General features: G+C 40.7%; 3 protein-coding genes across 3 annotated transcripts; 2 read left to right on the top strand and 1 right to left on the bottom strand.

Moving 5' to 3' along the window:
• Positions 1-547: 547 nt before the first annotated feature.
• On the bottom strand, positions 548-5,958 carry tomm34 (translocase of outer mitochondrial membrane 34). The gene is made up of 8 exons (XM_028997992.1): positions 5,860-5,958; positions 5,416-5,551; positions 5,160-5,259; positions 4,856-5,008; positions 3,795-3,952; positions 2,410-2,557; positions 1,317-1,443; positions 548-1,210 (listed from the first exon to the last, which is right to left on the bottom strand). Exons 2-8 carry the CDS (start codon positions 5,543-5,545, stop codon positions 1,109-1,111), a joined length of 918 nt encoding a protein of 305 aa, XP_028853825.1. The 5' UTR covers positions 5,546-5,551; positions 5,860-5,958; the 3' UTR covers positions 548-1,108.
• A 1,197-nt stretch (positions 5,959-7,155) lies between these two features.
• On the top strand, positions 7,156-9,095 carry cox6c (cytochrome c oxidase subunit 6C). The gene is made up of 4 exons (XM_028999136.1): positions 7,156-7,270; positions 7,900-8,014; positions 8,762-8,889; positions 9,003-9,095. The coding sequence occupies exons 2-3, from the start codon at positions 7,910-7,912 to the stop codon at positions 8,885-8,887; spliced, it is 231 nt and encodes a 76-aa protein (XP_028854969.1). The 5' UTR covers positions 7,156-7,270; positions 7,900-7,909; the 3' UTR covers positions 8,888-8,889; positions 9,003-9,095.
• Positions 9,096-9,268: 173 nt separating this feature from the next.
• On the top strand, positions 9,269-23,640 carry LOC114800646 (serine/threonine-protein kinase 4-like). Its single transcript, XM_028998290.1, has 11 exons — positions 9,269-9,657; positions 10,496-10,576; positions 10,649-10,777; positions 11,285-11,399; positions 12,644-12,808; positions 12,894-13,061; positions 13,300-13,437; positions 13,635-13,763; positions 13,954-14,143; positions 18,241-18,377; positions 22,238-23,640. Exons 1-11 carry the CDS (start codon positions 9,620-9,622, stop codon positions 22,391-22,393), a joined length of 1,446 nt encoding a protein of 481 aa, XP_028854123.1. The 5' UTR covers positions 9,269-9,619; the 3' UTR covers positions 22,394-23,640.
• Positions 23,641-24,114: the final 474 nt, after the last annotated feature.

The following is a 24,114-nucleotide window of genomic DNA, read 5'->3' as shown; positions in this document are numbered from 1 at the left end:
ACTTTTTCTTTTTTTTAACCATTCTTGAGACAAAAATTATAGTCTAAAAATCTGTAGTCTACTTTTATGTTCCTGACATAGCGATCAAATGATCTGCTGAATAGTTATTGAGAAAGTTGTGGATAAGCGACCCGATTTATCATTGAGATGTCCATCTGCAATTTTACACAGTACAGAAAAGTCTAAAGGAAGAAACCATGAATCTTGCACAAATGGGCAAGGTCAGTGACGTTTCACCACAGCAGCCCCCCTTCCACTCATCTTTTCATACTTTACAATTACTAGTCCTTACACACAAATACAGATTGTGTACAATGTGAAATGGCATTATTAGTCCCAGCAACTGTTCCTTACAATACCAGGTTCTTTATTAAATAGATGTAGCTACTTTAATGCAGGCAGTGTTAGCAATTCTTCCTTTTGCACTCCTCTATCCTTTACCACTCGGCCTGAATTCAGATTTAGGCTGGTTTCACCTCACCATAGTTCAGGCCATCAAACAAATGATCTTGGAAGCCATGCATATTGCAGCCATGGACAAATGAAATGAATATCCATAACACTTTTATTATATAAAAACAGTGCACAGTAAGAGAACATGTCTAAAAATGGTAGTCTGGATTCCATGCATCTGGCACAAAACAATGACTGTTCAGGCAACACAGTTCAAGATGGTGAAGTTGCATCAATGATCCCATTCAAATGAGTCTCGTGAACATTTTTAAGTCCCTTTGCAGAAGTGAAAAAAGCAAACAACTCTTTCCCAATAAACCAAACTTTTAATTGATGGGAAATGATTCTGAAAGATGGGCGGTGTTGTTGGGTCACAGCTACAAAGACATGCATTGCCCTAAAAGAACACTAACACAGCGCAGTAATAACATTTTTCAGTAGTTATGTTTTGATCCACAAATCCACGCCTTACCAAAGTTGACACGAACAATGAACGAAGAAAGTTAGACACACAAGTGGCCCAATTTGTACAAAAGAATAGGGTATAATTACAGCCAGATAAACATGAGGTGAAAGCCTTCAAACAACCTGGACCATGAACAGGCACTTGGGTCAAATTTGGGTCCCCCATGTTACAGGCACTCGCATTACACAATCACTTATTCTTCTGCACCTCGCTAAGTAGTTTCTGTGCGGCCGTGTTCTTTGGCTCAATTTTCAACAGGCTGTTTAGTTCCTCGACACAGGCTTTGGTTTCCTAGAGATGCAGACATGAAATGATCTGTTTAGCATTTTGCGGATTTTGAACAAGATCGCCACTTACGAGAGTGTTCTTGTACCCGTTTCATTTGAATGGGACTTACTTTAAGCTCCTTGTACGCTTGCGCACGTCTGTAGATGGCTTTCACATTAGACGAATCAAACTGCAAAGCATCCGTACAATCCCTCACAGCGTCTCTGTACCTTTTCAGTGAAAGGTAGCACAGTGCCCTGCAAAAAAAGAAGCAGAGGTCACCAGTGACAATCAACTTCCAATAATCCAATATCCATACATCTGGATTTCAGCATTTTTAGAAACTAGTTAGCCATGCACCTGATTGACAATAAACCAGTATATTCAAGTAAACATGTTTACTATACTATAGCTGGTGTTTTCCAGTGGTTAACATTCCAAATACAGATGTAATACAAAAAGGGTGATTGCATGATAACTTATATACTTTTTCCAACAACATGTTTGCCTAGTAACATTTGAATATAGGCACAAACACAAAAGCAAATGTTTTGGAAAAAATTACAACTGGTACAATAATTGTAATTTTCATACATTTCATAAAAAACAGTGGCTAAATTCAGCCTGGGGTCTTATAACAGCCCTTATCTGCTATAAGTGGGGAAAAAACAAATCACACTCACGAATTGTGACATTGGGAAATAAAAATAAATACAAATCTATAGTACAGTATATTTACAGTAGAAACTAATACCACTAAAGTTCCTCCTTAGTGAAAGTGAAGTGATTGTCATTGTGAAACACAACAAAATGTGTCCTCTACTTTTAACCATCACCCTTGGTGAGCAGTGGGCAGCCATGACAGGTGCCCGGGGAACAGTGTGTGGGGACGGTGCTTTGCTCAGAGGCACTTTGGCAGATCAGGATTCGAACCTGCAACCTTCTGATTACGGGGCTGCTTCCTTAACCGCTAGGCTACCACTGCCCCCAAAACACAGATAATCTGTCATAAGTGGAATACATTAGGAACATTGTGTTGTTTATGGATACATTATTCACTATATTCATATAGTAACTTTTTTTTTTCCATATAAAAACAAAACAAAACATAAGGATTAATTTCCTTATCCAGACTTGTGAAATAACATAACATCAACTCATAGCAATTTCTTCCAAAGCCAAAAGCTGTTTATTTCGGTGTAACATTTGTTTCTTAGCCTTACCGGTTTGTGTAGGTGGTAGGTTCTGAAGGGTTGTGTTTGAGGCTCTCTGTGTATTTCTCAGCAGCTGCCTTGTGGTCGCCTTTCTTTACAAGGGCATTGCCTTCCTCTTTCAAGGTCTTGGCTTTTTTCATCGCGTCTCCACTTGGAACTAGAAAAATGATCATATTCCCCTTTACAACTTAATTAGAAACACCCATGAAGGTCCCCCTTTGCCAAAACCTGGGACTCCACTAGTTAAAAAACCAAACATTATTTTGACAATTAGCAAATAGAAATTATTTTGGGAATCCGAATGGGCCTAAAACTGGGTTTTGTATGATTTAATATCAGACAGTACGAAAAAAATAAGTTATGTGTCTTTTTATACAGTGTATGTAAACTTTTGGTTTCAACTGTATCTGCTAAGGTTGTCAAAGGTTTCCCAGCAGGACGTTGCCTGCAGAATCATGCTGTTCTTCCACGCTAGTTCTGACACTCAGGTGCCTGTTGTAGATTCTATGTTTGGTGGATCCGGGTCAGTGTGGGCAACTGTCTGCAGATACTGTAATGCACTGTGTGTTCACATCAATTTATATAATCCACCAGAAATTATATAGGTTCTGCCTGGAGAGCCCCAGAGTGTGTGGGGGGACGGTACTTTGCTCAGTGGCACCTTGGAGTTTCGGGATTCAAACCGGCAACCTTACAGGTTCATTTCCATAACCACTAGGCCACCACTGCCCCATTGAGTAAACTCAATTCAGTTACTAATGTACTATTCATCGATCTATTTACTACGTGCAATACAGCACAGCGTTCGTAAGCAGAAACAGTTTATAAGCACAGTTTTCAAACATAATCATGATCCTATACGTAGATGTTCCTTTTAAAATAAGAGCAGATACAGAGAGCGCACTTTCTTGTCATGGTAGAAATGAGAGTGATTCAAATTTTTTATTATTTTTTTAAATCAATCGTGGAATGTGCATAGGGAGAGATTGGCTGATGGGACGTTACGTTACTATAAATGAGGCACGTTATATTTACGACATTTATCAGACGCCCTTATCCACAGCAACTTCAGTATTAATCAGTAGTTACAGGGACAGCCCCCCTGGAGACACTCAGGGATAAGTGTCTTGATCAGAGGGCCTGTGTGTTACCTATTAGTCTGCTACTATTACCTTTAAATATGCAAGGAACATGAACACGCTTCTCTGATATCACAAGCGTGCTGAAGTAAATATGATTTATTAATTTAACACCTTTCGTAGACAAACTGCCTGCATAGAGCTGAGCAAAAAAACTACATGCTGAAGTTAAAAGTAGCTTTTCACCTCCCTTGTGTCAAAAGGGAGAAAGATGAGATAATATATATGTGTGTGTGTGTAGAGAGAGAGAAATACCTTTTTTTTCTTTTTGACTGATGCCATTTTGCTGAGCATTTGGGACTAAATTTCCAGTGTGGGCTAGTTTTTCTTTCACAGCCATTGGCACAGTTGGGATCGGAGGGAGCTTCTCACGCCAAGATGGCCCATCCACGTCGTTCAGAACCTTGGTCATTCTGAAGTGAAAGATTGTCATTGTGAAACACTGCAGCACAGCACATGGTTACACAACGAAATGTGTCCTCTGCTTTTAACCATCACCCTGAGTGAGCAGTGGGCAGCCATGACAGGCGCCCGGGGAGCAGTGTGTGGGGACGGTGCTTTGCTCAGTGGCACCTCAGTGGCACCTTGGTGGACCGGGATTCGAACCGGCAACTTTCTGATTACGGGGCCACTTCCTTAACCGCTAGGCCATAAAACACCACCATATCACTTTAAAAAGGTATTACTTTTAAGGGTGCAATGTAACCAGCACATGTACTGTTTCCCTTCTTCAAACCCATAATAAACACCTTTAAAAAAATATACTAAATATACTATACTAAAACTGTACTATAGAATGAACTATTTGTCTGTTCAATTGTACTGTTCATTGTTCATGTTCACCTATGTACATATACTTATATTCAGTGTGTGTGTGTGTGTATATATATAACATAATGAACATATTATACAACTTGTACAAATAACCCTTATACACATCCTTACACTGTTGTTTACATTGTTGTTGTTGTTTTTTGTTTCTTCTACACTGTACTTGAGAGACACCATCGATCGGAATCAAATTCCTTGTACGTACTGGGCCAATAAACATGATTCTGGTTCTGAACTATAATCCTATAAGGAAACAACAAGTACAAAAACTATAATAGTTGCTGGATTTTCTGTTCACTACCTGTTAATTGCACCTTATTTGGACATTAAAATCTCCAATTCATATTTATGTATTGGATAAATACTACAAAGAACGCATTATACAAAAGTGCCGGAACAGCAAAGGACTTAATACTATAAAAGCACAGAAACTACAAATTACTAAACAACTAAACAATATTTACAATAAAAAAAGTATGATGTACCTGTTGGTTCCGTCATGTGCTGATGGAATATTACAGTCTATTTGTAATGCTGTTTTGTAGTCAACGTAGGCCAGCCTGTATCGCTCCAGAGCTTCATACGCTGCTGCACGACGTAAGAGCGATTTGATGCCGAAGGGAACCAGGTCAAGAGATCTGTCCAGAGAATCGAAATGTCACCTCTCGAAAACCAGGCACGCTGGCGGGCTCCATTAGATGCACGTAAAACACGATTACATATATTATTATTATTATATTATAGCACTCAAATACACACGCCTTCTTCCGTTAGTCGGTGCAGACTTACTTTGTGCAGTCTTTCACACACTCTCCACAGTTTCCATCTTTCAAATAACTGGCCGCTCGGTTCGAATAGAGAATGCTGAGGTCGTCCTTGTTCTTTTGGCCTGTCAATCACGATTTTACGTAGTTACTCAGCACATTTACCCGGAAAGATGGGTAGCATCATCATCAATTTACACATTAACGAGCAGCGCGATGGCCCTAAACACAAAGCACGCCGAACAACTGCTTCAATTATGCAACGTGAATATGATATCGACCTGTCCTCTCCAAGAGCTGGATGGCCTGGTTGTACAAGGCACAAGCCTCTCCGTACTGGCCGGTTTTAAAGCACTCGTTCCCGGCCTGTTTCAGCTCGCTCCATGACTGGGACCGCCGCTTCTGGGGCATCTTTACCTACGAACAACGAGGAGGAGTAGGCAGGTTAGCTTCGTCTTGGGACATGGTCATAAAACACTTAATGCGTAAAAAAAAATGCTTGTTGAGTCTTTTTTTTTACTTGGCTCGCTAACTGCTTGCACCGCAAAGAGTCTCACACGCAGCTAGTTCAGCTCTGCTAGTTGACCCACTAGATAAGTCCGTTCCCGTCGCGCAGTGTCGGCTTAAACGGGGGCCACATGCACGGGTTACAAAAAAAGAGAGACTAGAATCCGGTTCAGGTCTCAACCCGGAGAGAAATCGTGCCGGTCAGGTCCCCTACTCACCGGCTGGACGGTGCTGCGTTTCAGTTTCTGTTCTTCCTGGGAACAGAACACCAGCCTCCCCCCGGTTTCTATTTGAAGAGTTCGAGCAAAGAACCTCGTCCGAGGTTAGAACGACGACTGAGATGGGTTTACGCGTTGCATCACGTGTTCGTCTTCCTTGCCTCTAATTGGTCAAAACGAGTTAGCAGGTACAGAGTAAAGGGATAAGAGTGAATTCTGAGAACGTAAAGGCTTGGTCCTGTAACTAATGTACAAAAAAATTATGAAAAAATATATTCTTACAATTTAAGCTCTTCTTAATGTTAAAGCTATGTAACTCGGTAAAAAAAAGTTTAGACACCCTTATTACAGCCAAATTGAATCCAAGCTCACAGTTAACTTGTTTCTGTCAAATAGCTGGAGTACAAGGGGCCGGTTTATACTAGAGAGTCGTCAGTCTAGTTGAGAAAGTGGCCATAACATGGCCGTATGAACGATGTGTAACCCTTTCCAAAGTAGGACATAATGTAGACTCATTACATTCCCCAGGTTGGCCGGTGAATCCCTGAAGATATTTTTCCTACGAGGATGTTGTATAATTTTCCTTTATAACTTTTATGATAATCATATATTAACTCTTCAGAATTGTTGGTAAAAACCTTTGTAATAAAACTATAACAAATGCATGTATTCCTTATTTTGCATTGCATTAATCATTAATGACCACACATTTTTGTAACCTCTCTATATATATATGATCATTTCAGATTAATAACCAGATAGTATTACCGCATATAATGCCTTTGCATTTTGTAGTGCATCTGTATAGTCACATTTTACCCAATAAACTGAAGATACTTCGCTTTTGCTACTGAGCCTGGTAGACGTCATATGAACAATATGGTGTAACTATCCCGTGTCCAGTGTACAATACGTTCCCAGTAAAAGATAAGGCTGGACAGCTCATCATGAATAATGGTTTTATTGAGATTTTTCATATTAGTTAGTGACAAACCTGGCCAAGGCAGTTTATGAGTCTTACCAATTAAAAACGATTTATGGCGCAAACCTGGTGTGGTGGAGTGTGAGGGGATTCGAGGAGTCGCCATATTTACTGCTGACTTCATTAGGGACTAACTTCACAATGAAATCCTACATACTATTTAATCACCATTGCTTGCTTTTAGGGCCAAATCAAACATAGAAACAACAATTGAATACATTTAATAATAATAATCGTAGAGGTTTGTTTTAGTTAAATACTTCAGAATTTCAGGGGCTTTCCTTTTCCGGTCCTATTTATCATACGACTTTCGCGGTGTGGGCCCTTGTCGCGGGCTGATTGTCCCTCGCAGGCGTCCGTCGGCCTTCGTTCATAAGGTTCATCTCGTCATTCTCCGCGCTTTCGGACGTTTTGGTGAAGGTCGCAAGTGTAAGTTCCAATTTCCTTTCGTGTGAATAACGTGTGTCATAAATATCAGTGGACGTATTTATTTCTGATAAAAACCTTCCGTGCGCTATTTTAAAGAAATATTAATGCTTACGTATGACAAGGAACACGCAAACCTTGAGCGCGTAGTTAGCATTTTCTGCTACGTTATGTACTTAGCCGAGCAGTTAAACACTCCCGTATTTCATCCCGTCACTGCATGTATTTATCACGATCGTATCCCTTCTTGGAGCTATGCAGACTAGGTCATATTCGCTGGAAGAAGGTCATTCCTCGTTCGTGGACTCGTTTAGCAGTCTGTCCTGCTCTGTCGTACGTGCTAGGTGTGTTTAGCGCGACTAGTCGAATTACAATGTCAGCCTTGCATATTCTGATTTGACGTTTTATACGAACAATCGAATACGTTTAACCAGTAACATTTGGTTTTCTAGGTAGGCGCTGGTTTCCTTTTTTCATTGTTGCGAGTAGCACTTTAATTGTTATTATAAATTGTGTGTGTGTTTTTTCCATCTAATGTATAGTTTTTACTCTGTTACGGTTCGATATGCGTTGTAGTTTTGTGTTTTGCCCAAGCTGTGCCGCATCTAACAGTCCACTTATGTTTCCCGCAGATAATTCACGATGTCTCTGCCAAAGCCGGTCATGCGCGGGCTGCTGGGGAAGCGTCTGAGGTTCCACTTGCCCATTGCTTTCACTCTGTCGGTGATCGCAGCTGTCGCTTTCAAGGTGGGCTTTTTTTCTTTTCTACTAATTTGTGGCAATAACTCAAAAATGAAGACATAAGGATCTTTCCAACACAGGACCCATGGGAGCCTATGAGAAAATAGTTTGCATTAATAAACTATGAGACAAAATTGCTTTAGTAGCCTTGTGGGTATCATACTCACCATGAACCAGAACCAATGTGTCCATCTCTCTGGAAAAATGCACAGGGTCAGTGGTGGTCAGGATTTGATCCCACATCTGCTTCCTTACCCTTTGGGCAACCACTTTTTTTAGATCTGCTATAGGGATAGCAAGCTGTCCTTTCATGTTTGTATCCACATGTTTATGAAATCCAGAGGATGTGACATTGGGGCAGTGGTGGCCTAGTTTTTAAGGAAGCGGCCTCATAATCAGATTGCTGGTTCGAATCCTGATCCGCCAAGGTGCCACTGAGCAAAGCACCGTCCCCACACACTTCTCCCAGGGCGCCTGTCATGGCTGCCCACTTCTCACCAGGGCAATTAAAAGCAGAGGACACATTTTGTTGTCACCATGTGCTGTGCTGTGTATCACAATGACAATCTCTTCACATTTACATTATTTCAAAAGGTTATTTTCAAATGAGTAGCCCTCCATATAATGTCCTACTGTGCCTGTCCCCAGTAGCTTTGGGAGATGTGATTAGGTCAATTGATGCTGCCACTCACTGAATGATGAAGAATTCGCATCAAGTTTCATTTAACTAACACATCCACTTTGTTTCCTCAGTACGCAGTGACCGAGCCAAGGAAACAGGCATACGCCGACTTCTACAAGCAGTACGATGCCATGAAGGAGTTCAGTGCGATGAGGGAAGCTGGTGTTTTTGAGAGTGTCAGGCCATCTGGTGAATAAATGTAAATATTTTGCCTTCCTTGCACACTTTAAATGTAGCTTTAAAACCTTTCTTTATGAACCAAGTAGCAAGTGTGCACGTTTTTACGACGTTTCTTGTACGTTTCTCTTGTAGGACTTGCTGTGCATTCCTGAGTTGAAGTTCATGATGAATGGATTAACATCGTTCCTATGTTCCCATAAACGAAATAAACTATTATTAACTTAACCACTTGCTTGTGTGTGTGTTTTATATATATATGTTCTACTATTATTATATATCTGATTAAATCCTGGATGTTTTGTGGAATTGACCTCCGTACTTGGGCTTGCGCCCTCTTCAGGCGGTCTGTGGCGGCCCACGCGTCTTTGTTCCTGATCTTGGTGCTTCCGTGACCTTCTTCCTGTTGATCCGGCTCTAGCTTCAGTGCTGTGAAGCAACCGCTCCAGCAAAGTAGCGGATGTTCATTTTATTCTTCTCACCCCCATTTATTTCGAAAACCGAAACGTGGCGCTTTTTTTTTTTTTTTTTATAAGCATGGCGAATCAACCGTGAGGAAACGCCGCTGAAGTTTATATACATTTTAACATCCGCCCGGTCCGCCGCGCTTTACGGTTCCCTGACAGCTAACACCGAAAGCGGGCAACTTTAGCGGCTCCGTGTCGGAAGGTTAGCCTGAGCTAACTGGCCGACCAGGTCGCGTTCGTCGTGCGGCGACTGCTCATCTCGCTTTTAAATGTAAAACTGCAGACATGGAGAACAAAGTACAGCTGAGGCACAACCCGCGAAGGTAAGCGCTTCCACAAACCGCAACAGCGGCAGCATCGAGGGGCAGAGTCCCGAACTCAACTCGCCGCGAAGGGAACCAACGTTGCGGGACCGTTTGAGATTTAGTTTAACATCCAACGAGTAAAACTAGATTTTAATTATGCGTTAATGTCACGTCGTTAGCATGTCGGCTATGGGGTCAACACGGAACCTGGTCTCTATTATAATTCATGTGACCTGTTGTTCGGTGTATATTTATGTCCAGCTAAACGTATCTTTCCACTTAACATGGCTAACTCGCGTTAAATTTGCCCAGTGGCTTGTTCTAAATGGAACCAGTTTCTCCAGTGCGTGGTATCTTATATATATATGTATGTATGTATGTATGTATGTATATAAAATAATTCGTGACTTGGGTGACTAATCAGGCAGCTCCGGGTTGTGCGTTTCCTCTGAGCCGCTGAACGTTCCTCCGTGGGCGCCCAGCACCAGTCTGGTCCGACTGAACGGACCCACGTGTGGAATACATTTACATTTACAGCATTTATCAGACATGCTTATCCAGAGCTACTTACAGTCGGTATTTACAGGGACAGTCCCCCCCCCTGGAGACACTTGCTCAGGGACACCCGCTAGGCTACTACCACCCATACACGAATAAGAAAGTGTCCGGTGATGTGAATATACAAGCTGTCCCTTTTTTTTTTTTCATGTTCCGTCAGTTTACACTCTGCTGCACTTGTCGGGTCCCACTTTGGTGCCATCGGAAAATCCAAAGTCGGGAATACGGTCTCATCTGTGAAAATGTAGAATTCATATTGTGGTGATCGTTGCCGTTGTTCCCTTTTTCCTTCTCGAAGGCAACTGAAAAAATTGAGTGAAGACTGTTTGAACAAACAGCCGGAGGAAGTTTTTGATGTATTGGAAAAACTTGGAGAAGGGTGAGTGTTGTTCGCATCATATGCGGGTGAATTACGTTGTATATATTAGTGTTCCCCTTTTTGCTCCATCAGCTCCTATGGCAGCGTGTTTAAAGCTCATTATAAGGAGACGGGGGAGATTGTGGCGATTAAGCAGGTCCCCGTGGAGTCGGATCTGCAGGAGATCATAAAGGAGATCTCAATAATGCAGCAGTGCAATAGGTGAGTGTAAAACACAATCATACGTGCAACACAGATGTGTAAAGGTTCTCTGGGTATGTCAGTATATATACGCTCAATATATTGATAATATATGTGTCAATACACTAACTAAGGTATGGGTACATCAGAGTATGGATAAATCAGACATTATACCAGAAATAACATTTAAAAAAGCTGTGGGTAAAGTGGGTATTTAGTGCCGTATTTTAATGGCAAAAACAAAGTTTGTAGGCTATATTATGATATTCAAATAATACAATTGTGGTAAATATAATTTATAGATGCACCACAAAATAATTGTGCAAATGCAATTGTTTATTTATTACATTTATCAGGTGGTAAAATATGTATTTTAAGAAAGAGGAATAGTGAATGTTTATATTCTACGGTTTCCCTGTCCTGGATATTACCCAGCCTTAATTAGAATTCATGCCTTTTATTGTATATTTTCATTTTGGTATTATAAAGTTTGTAGCGCATTCACCCCATTTATCCCCCTTCTTGCAGTCCATATGTTGTGAGGTATTATGGAAGTTATTTCAAGAACAGTGATCTGTGGATTGTAATGGAGTACTGCGGTGCCGGCTCTGTGTCTGACATCATACGGCTACGCAGTAAAACGGTGAGAGCAGTTCACTCCCACATTAGTGGTACTTAAAGGTCCCCTATTATGAAATTTTCACTTTGTGGGCTTATTTAACATTAATTATTTAACATCCCCCAGCTTGTATATGGTTCTGCAGTGGGTAGATATGGTGATAGATGTAAAGAGAGCTTTGGCCATTCTGCTTTACCATTCAGAGAGTGACAGCTCAGACGGTTGGATCTCATGTGGTCATAGGGAGAAAGGTTACCTCCTGTTTCTCATGCTTTTTCTGCCCCTCCTCTAAAAAACTTCACCGACCATCATGGCCTCCAAACATGTGAAGCATTGCAGTTGATTAGATCCAAAAATGAACTAAATAATTTTTTTTTTAGTTCAGTCACACGAGCCTGTGAAGAACCAGTGGGTTAATTGAAAACTTTTCTGGAAAAACGATGACACGACTTCCTGTTTGTGCCAAACAGGAAGTGTTGATGACGTCATTTCAGCGAACGCCCATTCACATCTATAGGCCGCTCTCCTCCTTGTCCCTCCTCTCCTCCTCATTAGCATTTAAAGCTACACACATCGTAATGGCGCGACCTGGGGAATTCTGATTGTGGGACTGGCTGAAAGTAATTTTGGAATGAGACAGTATTAGGGGACCACTAAGACCGATATAAAAGCAAAAAAAACTTGTATTAGGGGACCTTTAACGAAAATATTGATGATGATCATGAATGAGATGTATACTCTGTGCTGTCCTCATTGACGAATAGAAACATTCAAAATTATACCCAAAGCATTGTGACTAAAACTGCCCTATATAGTCATAATTTTATTATAATTTTATAAATCCACTGAGTTCTCTCTACATTACACATTATACATGTACTTTCTGCAGATGCATTAACTACATGTTGCCCAAGCTGTAGTAGTTTTACTTACTGACATGGTATCTTACTCGTGCGTCTTCCTCTTGCCACCTGAAAAGTGGACAAATGTTCCTCTTCCACCCGTCAGATAAAGTCACAACTACACACATCAAAAGACATGTTTTATTTTTCATCTGTGCAATTCATGCAGCATCACCCACATTATCGTATATGTGAACAGAATCAAGAACCAGTGGGTGCAAATGTAATATATAGTCTCTGAGAAAAGATGAAATTTCAAATGAAAATATGTGTGGGAAACAGGATGTGGACACCCAGTGGACAAAACTGGACAATTTCATATGCTATGATTGAACTTGTATCTAACTGCATACTTCATATGTGTAGTTAACAGAGGATGAGATTGCATCCATACTGCAGTCTACTCTGAAAGGACTGGAGTACCTTCATTTCATGAGAAAGATTCACAGAGACATCAAAGCTGGGAACATTCTGCTCAATGCAGAGGGCCAGGCCAAACTAGCAGATTTCGGAGTGGCTGGACAACTTACGGTAAGCACTACGTAGCTACGCTGCCACGGGTTCTACTCTTGTTCGGTAACTAATTCTGAATATTAACTGTGTTGTTTTTTTCTAGGATACCATGGCAAAGCGTAATACGGTGATCGGCACGCCCTTCTGGATGGCTCCGGAGGTGATTCAGGAGATCGGTTATAACTGTGTGGCAGATATCTGGTCTCTTGGCATCACAGCTATTGAGATGGCCGAAGGGAAACCTCCTTATGCGGATATCCACCCCATGAGAGTGAGTTCTCCACAGTTAAAAGAAGATATCATGTAGAGATTCTGTTTCCTGAGGTGTACAGAGGCGACTACACACTGCTCAGTTGTTACAATCTGGATGTATATATAAAAAATTTAAATAAATGTAGTTAAAAAGCGGGTGGAAATGCACCAATTGGCTAGGTTTGACAGGAGAGGAACAGGTAATGTACTGCATAATGCAAAGTCCTAAACTGTGTGTCATTTGTCACTCTTTGCAGGCAATATTCATGATCCCCACCAACCCTCCGCCCACATTCCGACATCCTGAGCAGTGGTCCGAGTCGTTTACAGATTTTCTTTGTCAGTGCCTGGTGAAGAGCCCAGAAAATAGAGCCACAGCAACACAACTGCTGCAGGTATTCATCTCTCTCTTTATGTCTTCCGGCAGCTTTTTGCTCTGCTCTACAACATCTCGTTTAACCCCTCCTCTGAATTCTGCCTTCCTTCTATCTTGTGGTAAATAATTAGAAATGGTTGTTTCAGAAATGAAGGGACGTTCAACATTTTGCCTCTGTTATTTGTTCTGACCACCTCCTCCTCTCTTCTGTTTCAGCATCCTTTCATTAAAGGCGCCAAGCCCAACAGCACCCTGCGTGCTCTCATCACAGACGCCATGGAGATTAAGCTGAAGAAACAGGAGGCCCAGACCAGAGAGCAGGAACAGGATGACGATGAGAACTCGGTTAGTTTTATGTAATAAGTGCTGTGGTGGGTCAAGTACAGTGTAGGTATAAGAAAGAGAGGAATATGGCTTATAGGGAAAATATTGAAGATTTTGACCACTTTATCCCAGCAAATGTTTTTGTTCTTATATTTGAATGAGAGGACAATTGGAGTATGTATTACGGTGGTGCCTTTGTGTGTTCTGTAAGGATGAAGATGAGTGTGACCAAGGCACCATGGTGAGAGCAGGGACATCTGACTGTGGCACCATCCGGGCAGCAGGGTCTCTGGGAAGTGCTATGGGCACCATGATTGAACACGAGGGCACCATGGAGTCTCAATTGGGCACTATGGTCATCAACTCTGACGATGAAGATCAAGAAGCAGGGACCATGAAAAGTAAGCCAGATGTGTGGTTGGTTGCTTCAGTGTTCTGTGTTCTCAGTACTCAAGCATTGTCCTCTGTTGAAGCAAGGATCTGAATGTAATGTGAGTTTAACTGCTGGCTGCATTTATTTTACAGGAAGACAACATTTCTTGATTAATATTATAGGCTAAACTAGGGGCGCAGTGACCGAACCGTTCAATACGCTCTTTATGGACCACAGGATTTCTGTTTTGCAATTTATTTTGAAATTTGTACAGAAATGTCCTATGATTGGACATTAACTCGCAGGGAGAGCTTTCAGCAATTTATACACGTACAGGTTGACAGACTCTGTTAAGCTGTAAGTGCCAATGGGGAAAAGCCCCACGAGTAGAGGAGCAGAAAGAGAAAAGTGCGAAGAAGCTCTGTCAAACGAAAAGGAAAAATCTATCGTGTAACAGTTAACAGGTCTGTGTGTCAGGTTGAAGTAGTTTTGGGGGAGTGTGGTGAGAAGGAGGCAAACCGTGAAGACCGTTGCACCTCCCTAGGTTAGACATTTTAAAACTTGCATGTTAGTATTTTGTCCAGATGAAATTGTTAGATGTTTAATGCCACACAGATCCGTTATGCCAATCACCATTTGATTGAACTGTTTGTTCTTGTTGAATGATGAACCTAGTGGCCCTCTTGTTTAACTTCCAGCAAATACTTTGCAGCTACACATAAATGGCCACTAGATGTCAGTAGAGCAGCACCAGTAAGAAAGGCAGTAATCAACCGGCCTCTTAGTCCTGCACGTCACAAGGCAGAGAAGTTGAATCAATTGAGGGGGACGCTGAGATAAATAATGATGCACTGACTTTTATTACAAGAATAAAATCTAGAAATATTTCAACGTAAGTGACTTGTTGAAGTCTAATGTAACACCATACGCTGTAAGTATATTGAAGGGGTTTGAAACTGAATGGATGTGAAATTGTATGTACCAGTTTCATCAAAATAACTTTAGCACATCAGCTTTTTAAATTTACTGCATAACTTTTGTCAGAACCCTCCCAGCACCAAATCAAGAATGCAAAGTGAATGTCAGTGTGCTAAACATGCACTGAGGTGTCCTGTTCAGTTTTCGTGGCTAAACAATGTTATTACAGAGTGTCAAATATTGAAAATCAATCAATTGCATTTAAGCATAATGATTTTTATTATACATTTTTTTTGAGGCAAACCCCTGGCCTGTTGTGTTTTTCAAATATTATAAATGATAATGTGGTATCTGTTATTTAAATTGTTAAAAACTATGACAAGGCCACATGAATGGTCACATTCATTAAGATATCAAAGACAACTTCTCTCTCACAGACTTTAAGATTTACTCATTACCTCTGCGTCACAGTTTTGGGCAGTATCTGCAGGTGGGTGGCCATCTCTGTATAAAAGATTCATGATGAGGGATTTATACAGCACTCTGGAAGAATGTTTTTATTTCACAGCTACACACTGCACTAAATCTGTATCCCTGAGCTTGTCAGATAAGCCTAAGCCACTTAGTCGGTTCACAGCCAGGGGGAAGCTTTAGCCCACGCCCATAAACATATCACTGATTTTTAATTACAGTTCGGTCTCCTCCCAGCATGGGAGGCTTTTCAATGCATCCTTCCTTCCAAAGAATCGTGGATAGTTTGACAATTAGATTTCCTAGAGGCTTATCATCATATTGGATTCATCCTGGAAGTTTTAGTGCCTTGAGGCAAAGTGATCGCTGTTAAAAAGATGTCATGCTGAACCTTATATTGCACATTCATATGCAGGTATATGGATTATATATTAATGATCTGTTTTAAGCATACGTACACCCTGACAAATTACATGACATGATCAATAATATCTACTAATGTGTAAATAGCCAGTTTTTAAACTATAAACTCATCAGTTTAGGAAAAATTGTGTGAAAACACATTCCTACTTTAAAATTTAATAGTTGCAATCTATTGGTTGCAAAATCAGTCAAAATAATAACATACAGATATTAATAATCACACACATAGGGTAATGTAATTGCATGTGAAGATTTAAAATAATATCAGGTGGCTTGAAACCTGCTTTTGATATCCAGATCCCAGGTACACTGGCCAATGCTTTGGAAATTGGGTCAAACCCAAAGACCTTGTTTAGACCTCGACACTCATAACTAATGGTTCTAAACTCTTTGGGTGTGCACATCCAAGTGGACTAGTTAATAAGCCATGATGGATTATTTATGTTACTTTACTGGTAAATGAAAGTCCCTTATGGGCAGGAGGTTTTTAGATCAAGCAGTGGGCTAAAACCAACATCCCCTTCAGAGTTACTGACTAAAGTCTGGTCTGAAGGAAGTGGAAGAGGGAGAATGACAATAAGCAAATGGATAAATTATTGAAGAGCTGGTGAATAAATAATAAGTGGTTGTGTTGGGGGGGGGCTTGCTCAGTGGGTGGGTCTTTTGGTGTCAATGCCAGGTCATGTTGCCCACATTAGAACGAGCCTGCTGCTAGATCAGGTTTATTATTTATTCACAGTTTGTAGATTGGCAGTCAGTTCTCCGTCTTCATTCTTGTGACTGTAATACTGCAAAGAACATTTAGAGATGTACTGTAATAGAAACAAAAAGGCAATCAGTATTTTTGTCTTTAGTGCATTAAATGTTGTCTTCTGTACATCTTAAGCTGCTGTCGTACATTAAGTGCTTGTTCCTGTAGAATCTACATGACTGAGAGCTTGGAGAGCTAAGTAGTTTTCATTGCAATGGGTTGTTAGCAGCTGCTCAACGTGAGTGTCCGCAGTAGGGCTGCAACTATCGAATGTTTTTGGAATCGAGTATTCAACTCTATCAATAGTGTAATGCAACATGAAAATCCTCTTAAAATGAGCAAGCAATTGGCTTTTATTCCTCACAAAAAAAAAACGTTTTTATTCAAACTGATTTATTAGATCAAAGCTTAAAACCTTTGGGTTACTGGCTCCAGAACTAAGCCCATTTAATGTTTCTGTGAAACATTCATGATGTACATGAACAAAAACTATGAAACATAGGTTAGCCTATTTGTTCTTAGTTTTATTTTAATTAAAACAAGGAAAAAGGGGTGTACCACCTGCTGTAGCCCATCTGAGAATAGAGAAAAAAAGGATAAAAGTACAAAATAGTAAAAAGAAAACATAAATAAACAATTCAAGTATTACAAATAATCCAATTTAAACAATACAGTTCAGTTTCCAGTTGTATCCAGATGAGGTAGGTAGGTGGAATGTTTGTCTTTGTGCAATGTTATTTGCACAATAGAGAGAAAAGAGAGAGAATTTGTCTTAGTGCAATGCATGTGTAAGCCTGTGCCGCTGTGATGGACATCAAATGCTATAAACTCGCCCAAAAGTAAATCTATATGCTAATGGATGTAGATTTGTCCATCTGTTGCATTTATTATTACTACCTTCTGTATGGGAAAGGCATGTTTTGAGATGTAACCTATCTGTGTGTGTGTGTGTGTGTGTGTGTGTGTGTGTGTGTGTGTGTGTGTGTGTGTGTGTGTGTGTGTGTGTGTGTGGCGCGTGGCACGGATGAATTACATGAGTGAGATCTCATGCCTTATCATGCCTTGTCACTATCGACTCATAACACAAATAATTACAAATAATGTACATTATAAGAAGCGCTAATGTTAGTTAGCAATCATAAAATACAACACCTTGGAGATTCTTTCGGTTAAGGTGCTGTAGAATTGACTTTAAAAAAAAAAAAAAAAAACTTTTATGGTAAGCCGGGTCCGTTTTACAGTGTATACACTGCACTATGTTGTCCACGCAGCGTAAAATGGTCCCACACTTCAGACATTTTATGCCTTTTACGCACACCGGTATCTTCATTTTCCGCCAATAAATCGCACACTGTGTAGCTCCGCGGGAGCGATACGATAATAGATTGACTTTGGTGACAAATTAAACGAAGCCTCGAGCCAAAGAATTTTCCTATAATATTTTTTGTAATCGAATTATTCGAGTTATTCGAATAATCGTTTCAGCCCTAGTCTGTGCTGTAAAGTGTGTAAATGTCAAAGCCTTGGATGTCATTTGGAGTGACATCCTGTTATTTCCCTAGGGATAGAGGAGACCCCGCAGCCCGCCAAGCCATCATTCCTGGAGTACTTTGAGCAGAAGGAGAAAGAGTCCAACAGCCACAGCGAGGCCGTCAACAGCGACAACCGCAAGGTCCCGTCTGAAATGGACGTGGAAGTGGTAAGTATTGTTGCACAGGAATGTTTTATCATACTAACATGTTTTAACTTAACTATAATATATGGCATAAATCAAGTAAAAATCTGCCCCAAAAACAGCAACTACTGCATTTTCAAATCCAGTTATAGGAAGGCGAAGCGATTGGTCGTGAGAGTTGTGACAGTGATCTGATAGGGACTTGGGAGGACACTAGTTCAGCAGAGGAGCGAAGCGATTGGTCGTGAGCGTTGTGACAGTGATCTGATAGGGACTCGGGAGGACACTTGTTCAGCCGAGGAGCGAGTGCTGCCCTGTGGCTTTCTGAGCATAGCGCTGTTGCACTAGTTGTCTTGTCACAGCATTTATTAATTTTTTTTTTTTTCTCTGTGTGATGACAGCGGACGACGTGCACGAGGAACTCCAGTCAGTGGCCTACATTCTTTTACGGGTAGAAGAATTTTCCCTCAGTCTCGTCGCTGAAAACTCGTTCCTCCTCCATACTTAAGCACTTGAATCGTTTAATCGATTGATTACATTATAATGACGTTGCTTGGGCGGTATAAAAATTCTTGTTAAAAAGTAGTGCCGGTAGTGACTGTGGCGGCCTGATCTACAGAGTTCAGCGCCGCTCCGGGTATGAGTTTCATGATGCGCAGCGCATCACTCGCCGTCTTGTTCTCGGTCCCCGGTCAAAGTTGAAATTTGTTCCATGCGACCCATAGAATAAAAGCGGGCGAGTTTTCTTTCTGACACTGCGAAACACACGTTCTGTGTTCAGTCCGCGCTCGCCTGACGTCTGAACCAGGCGTTTTTCTGGCGTTTGTGGCTCCAGGTTGTAACGGGTTTGGGTCGGTGTGTAGTGGAGGAAACTCCGCCGTGACCTCACGCCACTGCTGGGGTTTCAATCACGCTCTCTGCATTCTGGACCGGGGCAGACGACTAACTCCGCCCGCAGCGTAGTGACTTACTACCAGTAGATACAACTGTTACAAGGTGAACGCCGACATTGTCATCATGTGACAATGTAGAAAATGTGTGGGATGCATTGATCATCATAATCGAATCAAATCGAATCGTGAGACCAGTAAAGGTCCACACCTCTAATAAGCCAGGTGTGGAAATCAGTACATTTCTGAATCCAACCTACATCTCGCCCAGGTAGAACAGCTATGAGCGAGTGTTGGTTGCTGAGAGTTGATTGGTTATGCCTCTCCATGTCTATTTATAGCATGCATTAAAAGAGCGTATGCCTTGATGTCTTTATGAAATATCGTCTCCAGTCAGTGACATCTATGTTTCATAAATCAAGAGATTTGAAAATAAAAGGGACAATGCATGCCAGATACGATCTTAAAATAACATGAGGAATGTAATAGCTGTACTTATTTCTCTTTCCTTTTCAGTATTTATGTTGGATATGTGGCTTCAGCATTTGGGTGGGTGCTTGTTATAAGCCGGAGATGATCCGCTTTCAAAGCTTTTATAGAAGAAGCGTTGTAGTAATGCACATCAGCAGAAATGCCTAAGGAGGTTTATGAATCATGAATCATTGAATCATTTGTAATGTTTTGCATGTTCATTCTCAGTTCTGCTTTGGGCTTTTTCCTTACTTGACTGCTACTTGACATGAGCTTCACATGAAGTTATCTACTAATCAGGCATTCTAATTAGCCACAAAAATTATGTTCATTAGTACATTCGATGCTCCCATTACCAGCCTGCATTTCCCTGAATTCCAGAGAAAATGTCTAATTTAGATGAACATGTAGGCTAATGACAGTGTTTGAGGTAATTGCTAAACGGTAACCTAATATAGGGCTTTAAACTGGGTGGGACTGAGACACACCTCACAGCACGTGGCTGTTGTCAGAGCACAGAGTGGCATCCTGTACACTCAGCGTTGCACTGTAGCGCTGTTCTACAGATCCTAAATACACAGCATATGTTGATCCCATTTCATTCATTTTATTTATTATGTCTTGCATAATAGCTGGCTTAGGACAGTAGAGCACCAATGACCTGCTTCAGATGTTTTTCTGGACTAGATGAGAAATGTAGATTGTCTGGGGTGTCTGAGGACTTGGTTAAGTAGCAAAACATGTCAGCCGTGAAGCAGAAAATAACACAAAGGCATCAGGATATGTAAAAATGTTTCATAAAAATGCACAACCTTGCCTACAAAAACCACTGGTTTTAGGGTGTAATTGCACCATTTAATGAAATTAAATACATTTTGTGGTACAGATGGTACAAATGAAAAAAACTCTTGTCTAAAACTCTTGAACAATTTTTTTGTTGAACACATTTGTTTCGTCTCTTAGAATCAGAGTATTCAGGCAGTGGTTTGCTTCCCATGGTTCTTTAGTTCATTTGTGATCTTCAGTCTGTTATTTCAGATTCTGAAATGTTCAGATTTCATTGAATGTTTATGCACCCTGTCAGGATAACAGTGCTAGAGTAAGTGCCTTATTTGGTCATTTCTTTTTCAATGAACATATTACAAAATAACATAATTAATAGCTTTTTTAAATATATAATGTAGTCCCGGCTACTAATACATGGAAATAAACAATGGCATAAACTTTTATTTTGGTATCGTTCTGGTAATCATGCGACATGAAGTAAAATGACAAAGCTTTATACCGGAAAAGATCTAAAGGTCTGTTTAAGAGCTCTGTGAAGGGTATACGACATCAATAAATGCATCATGTTTCTTCTCAGCCATGAAAGGAATCCATGCTATCTAATGCCCTTGTAGATTATTTATTATTTATGGTTCAAATTTGTGACATCATGTACATGCTCAACGTAATAAAATCTGTCCAACGTAAAAAATGTCCAAAATTGGTAGGTTCACATTTGTGGTCGATCAGACCCCAGGTCCGTCTGCCCTTAGCATTGCGGAACAGAGGTTAATCTCCAGCATCTCAGGCGGATCAGTGCACACAGACGCCACAGTTATTTTTACCCCCATTGATTGGGCCAATAAATAGCTATATGATGCTCTTAAGCAGCAATCCAAGCGGGAAAATGTGGCTGTTTGTGTGTGTGTCTCACATTCATTAGTTATGTATGTTGAAGTAGCAATATCTGCATTTGTGTGCACTGGCTCATACTGTGTTAGCATTTATGAATTTATTATGGTTTTTTTAAAGGTCCCCTGACATAAATTTTTATTTTGCTTTTATTTTGCTCTTATTGGTCCCTAATACTGTATCTGAAGTCTTTTTCTGAAATTTAGCCATGGTGCAGAATTACAGAAACTTTGCTCTTGTACGCACCGTTTTGGTGTCTGTAGCAGGGCGACCTACAGTCATTAGTGACAGGGACAGTCCCCACCTGGAGCAACTTAGGGTTAAGTGTCTTGCTCAGGGACACAATGGTAGTAAGTGGGGTTTTGTGGTTCATAGGCGAGTGTGTTACCCACTAGGCTACTACCACCCTAATGAGGAGTTGAGAGGCGGGAAATGATGTCAATTAAGACCATTCATCAATCACAATGTACATACAATATGTATCAAATACTGGAGCAACTCCAATTCTTTGCACCTTTCAAGCCATCACGGTCGGTGGAGATAGGGGAGGGGTGGGAAATTCTCTGGATGGAAAAAGCATGAAAAATGGGAGGTAACCTTTCATCATATGATGACATAAGGGGACAAATTCCAGATCCAACCACCTGAGCTGCCGCTCCCTGAACAGCGAAGCAGAATGGCCAAAGCATTCTTTATTCATATCGCCATTTCTAGCCACTGCAGGACCATAGACAGGGGACATGTAATAATAGGGGACCCAAGTGCCCCAAGACCATATCTAATCTATTCAGTAAACCTGTTCATGTTGGGCTGGATGCTTCTCTCACTGGCTGCTTTGTTCTGCAGATGCGTACCTGGAGTGTGGAGGAGCTAAAGAGAAGGCTGGCCTCTCTGGACCCTCAGATGGAGGAGGAGATCAAGGAGATCCATCAGCGATACCAGGCAAAGCGCCAGCCCATCCTGGACGCCATCGAAGCCAAGAAACGGCAGCAGAAAGTTTGAGTGCCCTGCTGATGATGAGCACACTGGACATCATGCAGTTCACTTCACTCTTAGCTTTTTTTTTTTTTTTTTTTAAATCTTCTCTGCTTTTCTCTGACTGGAAGCATTCCAACACTGCCTGTCTTGCAGACTTATTTTGCAAGTTTATTGCAGCTGATCATTGCACTTAAACGTTGGTTTGGGTAGTTTTTTTATTTGGTACAGAATTACTCACTGATGTACGTATTATTTTGGATGGTACTACACAACGAGCAACATTTTTTATATTGTTGGTACAAGTAGCACCTGTTGGATTTTTGGCAGCTCATACTTCAGTATCATATGGAGAACATTTTCAAAATTGTCACTTCATTTCATTTTCCTATGTGGGCTCAGCTATAGTCATGCTGTGAAGGAGAGGCTGGTTGGAGAACCAAAAAATCACCCGTGTATGTTACAGGAAATGAGGCTGACTGATGGTCATAGAGTTTACTGCAGTTTTTTTATGTTTAAAGAGATTTTTGTTTCCTTCTAACAAGTCACGTTCAGACGACTTTCACATGGTCAGAGTTACGCCTTAAATCAGTCTTAAAGTGGCACATGAAGCCACCAGTTCCATCAGAAATGTCTTGAGAGGAAGCTCGTAACTACAGAGAGCTCCCTCAGTCTCTTTGAACCAATGAACAATGCACGAGTTACTCCCTGTATTATATTTTTAGTATTTCAGTGGCTTATACTTTCTTCTACATATTTCAGACCTTTTGGGACATTTTTATAACTCATTGTGATTTTAGGAGGACAGAATCAAGCATGTTTGCTTCTCAGGTTGGATTGTCTCAGGTTATTTTATATATTTTTCACATGAATGATTAGTATAAATCAACCTTTTTCTAACCAACGAACACAATTCTACCCTCGTTACTACGGCCTGCTGTTTCTAAAGGGAATATATATTATATATATCTATTTATTTTGAATGGCGTTGCTGTGTTTTATTGTTTGAATGAAAAGTCCTATAAAAATGAAAATAGTTCTCTATCACGGTTCCCAACTGCTGTTGATCGGTGTCTTCAATTATGATTGCCACTTTAAGTGCAAGTCCGCTGTATATACCGAAGTAGCCATAACTGGAGACCAGTTCTACACGTTAAACGTGAAAGTTGTACTGATGTCTGCAACCTGCTGAGATGTGGAATTCACTCATTTAGTTTGGATATCTGTATGCCTTAATTTACAACTCAATAAATTACTGAGCATTTTGTTCCTTTGCTTTGGTTTTCTTGCTTTATTACCTGCATAATAAAACTTTCAAGTGTATCATTTGACAATCTTGCTTTCTTTGGAACTGACATCTGATTCCGCAGAGAGACGCACCCTGCCCAAACCTGCATCTTCATTCTCTTCGAAGACCTTGACTTGCATTCCTTCTAGGACGGAACCGTTTTCTTTTTCTTGGGTTTGATTTCCTTGTGGTGTCTTTCATATCCAAAATAGCACAAATGAATTTTTAATTAGGTCTGTTTTCAACTTTGAGGCAGTCAGTCTCCATTCCTGTGTCTAGAGCAATGGTGTTTGTCATTCTAAATTGACGGCTACTGAGTTAAGATATACATTTATTACATGAATTAAAGCATTACAATCATCTTCTATGTGACATTTTTTGCAATGTATATTCCCTGTTGCTGACATTGAGGTAGTAGAGCTTTTTTCCCCTCCAGACCTAACCAGCATGCAGTTTCCTG

This window comes from Denticeps clupeoides, chromosome 12, assembly GCF_900700375.1.
Source record: "Denticeps clupeoides chromosome 12, fDenClu1.1, whole genome shotgun sequence".
Lineage (NCBI taxonomy): Eukaryota > Metazoa > Chordata > Actinopteri > Clupeiformes > Denticipitidae > Denticeps > Denticeps clupeoides.
This window is presented reverse-complemented; position numbering and strand designations above follow the sequence as displayed.